The sequence below is a fragment of the Myotis lucifugus genome, unplaced genomic scaffold (genome assembly GCF_000147115.1).
Source record: "Myotis lucifugus unplaced genomic scaffold, Myoluc2.0 scaffold_8039, whole genome shotgun sequence".
Lineage (NCBI taxonomy): Eukaryota > Metazoa > Chordata > Mammalia > Chiroptera > Vespertilionidae > Myotis > Myotis lucifugus.
Genome location: NW_005879087.1, coordinates 1 through 7,208, shown reverse-complemented (window position 1 = coordinate 7,208; position 7,208 = coordinate 1). Strand labels below are relative to the sequence as shown.

Below are 7,208 nucleotides of genomic sequence, written 5' to 3'. Positions count from 1 at the left end.
CTGGGGGCTGGGCTCTTGGTGAATGAAACCCCAACCCAGTGCTTCCTCTATGTTGAGTCACATGGGGCATCTCTGAACCCGGCCTTAGTTCTACACCCTAATCCTATGTTTGAGCACTAAATGCCTCCTGTCCCAGGAAAGAAGCAACTGGGAATGATAGTTTCCTGCACCCTCCAGAGCATCTTTCAGAACTCCAGCAGCTTTTTCCAGTTGTAAGCAGGCACTCTAAAAAACCTATTTTTTTTGACTCAGTGTTTTCTTTTTTTTTCCTTAAGAAATTCTGAAAAGTGTTCAGGGTGCATCCAGTTGGATGCGTTTTGTTAAGACATGTATTTATAGACCTGACTTCCATTTCCTTGATCTGTACTCTTATTGTTCATGAAAATTCCAAAGCCAATATTTCAGCATTTGTCCTGAGACCAACAGGAGTTACCTGTTCCAGAAGGACCTGTTTATTGGATGTAGTAATGCCTGCTATGCTTACATATGAGGAAGAACTAATTAAAAAGGAAACAGAGTGAGAATTCTTATAATTGGAGTAGGCTTCACTTCTAGTAACACATTTTGGCAATGTATTTAATTGTGTTTTGTGTTATTTTATTCCTGCATCTTTAAAATTTTATGGGAATGTTCTTTTCATGTTACAAATGACAAGGATTTGCACAGTGGTGTTGCAAGAGCTGAGAGTAGAGGTTGGAATATAATGAGGGAGCTTTAGTCTGTGGCTGTGCAAGGTAACTCCCGTCTCAGTCACTCCCACAGGATATCGAGAAAAGCATTTCCTTTTGTGTGTGGATTCCTTTTATGGGAACTAGAAGAAGGAATTCAGAGTTTGAAAGCAAACAGAATGCTATGCATTAGGATGCTACTATACTTACAAATTCTGCAGCTGGATCAGGAGTTGATATCTGCTTTTAGGATTATCTGGGATAAAACACTATAATTTACTTGCTTACTTGTGACAGAAGTACATTCCACTTCATCTTAATTTAGTTTATTTATAAAGCATTCGTTGAACACCCTCTTTATCTGTTCGATTTTTTTAGACCTAAGTCATGCACGGATGGTGTTTTCCCAGCTTGAGAAAGAAGAAGGCATCAGCTTTAGGTCCTTTGATTTTCTGATTCCCATACCGGTCTTAATTGGCTTTCCCCCACAGAATGTGACCATAACATGGTCTTTAGACAATACCCCAAAGTGAAACAAATCTAGAAGATTCTGCTCTTAAATAAAAAGAGTCAGGGATGTTTATTTCTCTCAGGTCTACTTTATTCTACAAAGAAATCAAGACAATGGTGGCAAGATCATATGGGAGAAGACATGTGCCTCTTGTGAATGGAGTCACAGGATAGATTCAACATTCCCCATAGCGTACAAATTTAAGTTTGTTGTCAATTCTCCTGTGGAGAGGAAAGAGTAACAAATGAGATATTGATGCCATAAACATTTTATTAGCATCCAAACATTACTAATGATCCCCCCAAATGTACCAGGTTACCTCCTTTACTGACGTATTTAAGAGGAGTGATTGCAATTTAGAAATATTTATCATAAGGAACAATGCTCATTTAATAAGGAACAATGCTCCAAATACAACACAGTTTATGGCCCTGAAAACATATTTTAATGGATTATTTTATTTAAAGGTGATGCATATTTAGACGCCTCCTGTCATAACATTGTAACTTGTTGCTTATTACAAAAACCATTCGATATATAATATACCGTATATATTAGATGTTTGTTTTTATCCATGTATATTTTGGGAATAGTTAGAAGGAACTATATGTTTCTATATATTCTAGTACATAACTTATCATTTAAGTTTTTTTGAGCTGATGCTACTATATCTTGCAGACAATTACTCTTTAACCTTTAAAGTACTGTTGGCTATTTAATTTTTGTTAGCACTCCAACATACACATTTTGTGGAGAAATCATACTCTGAAACAGAGCAAGTTCTTTAGGTTTTGCAGCTATTGTCCCCCTTTTGTATCAGTCATTAGGGGACTCTAATGCATTTCAACTGTTGAAGCTGAACAATAAACATGCTACCAGATGCAGACTGGCATGCCGAGGAGGGGGAATGTTCCTTGTCCCTGGAAATAATCAAGCATAGACTGTGAGATGGCTTGGTGATGTTTTTTGTAGAGGGAGTGTAAGCAATAAATTATTAGTTGGAAGTGGAATTAGATTACCCTTCAGTTTCCTTCCAATTCAGAGATGCTAGGCTTCTCTGGTTGACTATTACTACCAGAATATGTAGGGGTACAATGGTACCAGGGACTCCAATTCCTATGAATTGTGAGAATCCCATTCATCACACTCAATGTGAGATGAGCCACATATTCCTTATGCCTTAAACCACTTTTTTGAAATGTGATACATTTGTCTTAACACAATTATTATACTTTAAATATAGAAAAGAAAAATGTTTCAATACTTACTGAACTGCATCGCAAAAGAAGCAATCATTGGTATAAGTTTTGCCATCAGATCCACAAATTGGTCCATATCTTAGAACACATATTCCTGGTGGTAGGTGTTTATACTGACTACAATCAATCTGAAAATAGATATTAAAAATCTTCAATTCCTTCTACCAAATTTTTATTCCCAGGATTTAGAATTTTCTAAGTAAGTTTAGAAGGTTCTCGATGCATTCATTTTGTATTCTAGTTGTTTGTCCTCGTCTAACTTCTTTGAAATATATCAAGTATAGAGATGTTTTATATAAGATATAAAATCATGAGGGGTAGCTGGTAATTAAATCACCATTTATTTAAACGTAGAATCCACCCACTGTAGTTAGTACTGGGTGATGTGTCAGTTCTTAATGCTCACGGTACATTTTGTTTCCTGATTTCTCTATTTCACTTAAAGAGTTCTAAATGAATGCAAGTGTGAGATGTATTATAGAAATACTGTCATTTTAATAACTAGGACACCAATGACAACTTTAACTATTGGTAACAAATGACTTACTATACACATCAACAGCACATAGACAGATTTATGTTAACACTAGAGGCTTGATTCACGAAATTCATGCAATTGAAGGACTTCTTCCCCCAGAGGCTGGCATCGGCTTCCCTCTGGAACCTGAGACCCGGGCTTCCCTCTGCCTGCTGGCAGGTACCCAGGACCCAGGCTTCCCTCACAGCCCCAGCTTCGTCCAGAAGGTTGTCCAGTCTAATTAGCATATTACGCTTTTATTATTGTAGACTGTAGTTGATAAACACTCTTTGAAATTCCTGGAGCAAAGCCAAGGGGATGAGCCATTTGTAGGAGCAAGTACACAACTACTAAGCAAGAATTTCCTGGGTTTTTCATCTATGAGCAAATTGAAAAGTGTGGACAGAAAAATCAAACACATTGGAATTCAAATCCTGACTCTCCGAACCTGGGACAATTATTTCGCCTCTCTGAGCCTTAGTTTCTTTATCTGCAAAATGAAGGTGATATACCTACATTGTCAGATTAAGTAACAAATGCATACCTGAGCAGATGTGTGTGAAATGCTTAGCACTACACAACACGGAAAACACTGAATAAATAATAGCTATAATTTCTCTCCCTAGGCTTCCCTTCCAGGTTGCACAAACTCCAGTTCTATATAGAAGACTGCATTCCAAGCTTTTTCTGCCCAAGTGGTCCAGACATGATATTTTACTAATTGTTTAATGTTTCTACTTGGATATCCTGAAATATGCTCAAAGTTAAAGTAGAATTCCTCCTCCCCTTCAGATATGTTCTAGGAGTGAACTTAGTCATTCCTCTAGTCACTGAGCCCTCGTCTTAGAGCTGAGCTGAGTGCTGGAAATACAAATAGTAAGCATGCCGTGATAGCAGAGGAACCTCAAGTCTAGTGGAGCAGAACAGAAAGTGTAGCGCCCCATGCTGAGGACACACAAGCATGATTTCACCTCCTGTCCTTGCCTGCTCAACTCCCAGTGCCAGAATTGGTGTGATGGTCAAAAAGTGACCAGGAAATGACCAAGGCTTAATGCTCATTAATCCCTGTCATTCTCACACAGCTACTAAGTCGTGAAGGATGGCTTGAATTCAGGCCTGCCTGACTCCAAACTTATGTTCTTAACATCATTTTATTTAATAGGTTAAAACAAAAGACTCAAAGACATGAAAAGAGATGCCTAGGCCACAGAGTCACACCGCTAAAAAGCTGGAGAGCTTGGACTAGAACCCATAGTGCCTGGCTGATGGTTTAAAGTTTTTGCAGTCACACCGACATTTTCTTAATAAGAGTCATGACTTAACATGAGCCATGAAGGAAAGCTTCACATGAGCCAAAATCTTCATTTTTTAAGTCAGAGAACAAAGAAACGTGTGGACCACTTAAAAATGTTAAGAATCAGGACTTGTCCTTACTGAGCTTTCCTATGCGTGGGTACTGTGCTAAGTCTTTCCAAGCACTAGGGCTTTAAGTGTCACCTGATCAAAGACTTGGGACTGAACCCCAGATGCTGGTATCTAACCATTTCCCCCCCATCACCTCCATCTTAGAAAGGTCTGTGTAGTGTTTTTGTATAAAAGCAGTTTTGAAACTTTACAAAGTAACTGTTCAAATGGATAGCAATGTAATTCTGTACAATGTCAAGCTTTCCTTACTGACACAGGCATTAAAATTACGTAAAAGCAGCACTTTCAAAGCAAGACGGATGGACTGACCTGTTTTCCAGGTGGGGCACATTCTACATCTGTAAGAAAAACAAGTACAAGAAAAAATTAATCTCTGGAAGAATCTAATCTCATTAGAAAAATAATATTTGATTTATGTTTCAGCTTTCTCAACCTGTCATGAAAAGTATAAGATTCTCTTCAGAACGTTTGTATCAGCATATCAAAAGTTGACGCACAAAACAGATTTTTGTTTAAGAGCAGAATTGGAGTGCAGTCAAAAGCATGGACAAGCTGCTATAATAACGAGTCTTATTTCTTCCTATCATAATCAGAGTTTAGGAAATAGTAAGAGAAAACAATGGAGTTTTCTTTTTAGGAAGTGTGTGCTCTTTCGTAGCAGGCAGAGATGGCAGGGATTGAGAATTCTAGGGATTCAGATCTCAACTCCATAGTGGGAGGAAAGTAACAGTTCATGCTGCCCAACAATGGGTTGGACTGCTTCATGAAGAAATCAGTCCCTGTAAATACTGATATCAAGTCAGAGTAGAGTCTGGATGAACACTTTCCAAAGTGGTTACACAAAATTGACTTGGTCTTAGTTGACCATTTAGGTCCAACTCAGTGCCTGAGATGATATGATTTAGTGATGTATTGGTAGAGACCAAAGAAATGTGCCTTTTCAAAAACTTTCCTTATTATCTATGTGAAGTGTATACCCCAGAATTATGTGGGCAGAAGATGACAGGAGCTATTGGTATCAAGGGAGGGGCAGTGTTATGAGGGAGATACTCACAGATTAGTGCCAGGGCCAAGAGCAGGAAAAAGGCTGTCACTCTCATGCTGCTGAAGAGGCGAAGGGCAGTCAGATGGAGGCAAAAGAAGTGACTTTCTGGTGTCTGCCCAGCCACTTGCGTGCTGCTTTTATATTGTCAAGAGTTCCTGCCTCGATTGTGAAACACCTATTTGCAGGATCAGAATCCTGGGAGGTCAGAAACATGTGCCGGGTATGGAAGTTCTTTTATTGTGAAAGACAAATGAATTTACATGACCGTTTAATAGGTAATAGGACCCGATAAAGCTTGCATTATTTCCTTGTCTCTTTATGTCCTTAAAAGTGTGAGTGCTTTCACATCTGTTACACAATTTGATCTTCATAACAAATCTGTCACACAGTTATTACCGTTGCTTTTTGTTCTACAGATGAGGAAGTGAAGTTACAAGGAGGTTAAGTGATTTCACTAGTTTTACTGCATGTACTTGTACTACTCTTGCAAGAACTGTCATCAGCATGGCAGTTTATAGGTGTTGAAATATTCCCAGGATCTCTTCTTTCTTCTCTAGTGTCAATGGAAAATGTTGCCAATTGAGACAGCAGAATGGGCACAGAGAAAAGGTATCAACTGCCAATTCTTGATTAAGCATAAACAAGGAATGACTCATACCCTTTAGCAGGGAGATAATTTTTCCAAGTATCCCACGTTTGGGGATCTGGTACAACTGCTGTTTCCTGAGTTGGTGGAAGCTGCTGGGGGAGCAAGTCAGGCAGCTGAGATTGAGTTTGATTTCAGATATGAGCATGGTAGGTGTTCAATATTCATTTTTACAAATTGAGAAATTGTGTTCAGAAATTAATTCCTGTGCATTTTTCAAGTTCTGTGCCTTTGTACTTGTTTTCTGTTTCCATGGAATTACCTGTCCCCTACCCAACCCACACACTCAGATGAATTACAACTCAAGGGGAGGCTTCTTCAACACCCTAGGCAGAATTAGACTCAGCTTCCTCTATGGTCCCAGAGCAAGTTGGTAATGTTTATGAGATACTAACCATGAATCAAGCACTATACTAATTACTGGGTATATAGAAATGTACATATAGTCCTGCCCTCAAGGAGTTTACAATCAGATAAGGACAGAAGAACACTACCATCAACTATTCAGGACAATTTAAATACAATGTAATACAGAATGCAAGGAAACAACAGGTGAGCAAATGATGAGTGGTCAGGGAAAGGCTTTAATATTTATTGTGTATATCTTGTAGGGTGCTTTGTGTTATTTCACTTAATCACAACAATAACCCCATTTGCCAAGCACAGGGTTTAGGTACCCCCTCAAAGTTACACAGCTTGCATGTGACAGAACTAGTTTACAAACTAACTACTGACTCCTCAGCCACTTCTCTGCCAAACCAAATTCAGAGAAGGTTTCACAGGAGGGCTACATTCGAGCTGAAACCAGAAAAGTAGCAGCCATTTCCAGCAAAGAAAACTGTGCATGAACAGACACAGGGCCAGGAAAGAGGATTGTGAGAGACAGTGTCCTTCAGAGATCATGGGAGAAGAAGAAGCTGGGTGGGTAACACCATGCTTAGGAGTCTGGATTCTATACCATAGACAATGGGTAACAGATGAAGGGTATTGAAGAGAGAAATAATAGAATGAGATTTACACTATAGAAAGATTATTCCAATATGGTACCTAGTAATGACTAATATCGCAGCATTTATAAGTGTGTATAATTATTTTTTAATTCTTGTTTATCTCCCCATCTAGAGTTTGAGCTTTAAT

General features: G+C 38.7%; 1 protein-coding gene across 1 annotated transcript; it reads right to left on the bottom strand.

Moving 5' to 3' along the window:
- Positions 1–1,247: 1,247 nt before the first annotated feature.
- On the bottom strand, positions 1,248–5,620 carry LOC106696065 (serine protease inhibitor Kazal-type 9-like). The gene is made up of 4 exons (XM_014451126.2): positions 5,435–5,620; positions 4,690–4,718; positions 2,448–2,566; positions 1,248–1,400 (listed from the first exon to the last, which is right to left on the bottom strand). Exons 1-4 carry the CDS (start codon positions 5,478–5,480, stop codon positions 1,355–1,357), a joined length of 240 nt encoding a protein of 79 aa, XP_014306612.1. The 5' UTR covers positions 5,481–5,620; the 3' UTR covers positions 1,248–1,354.
- Between the last annotated feature and the right edge of the window lie 1,588 nt (positions 5,621–7,208).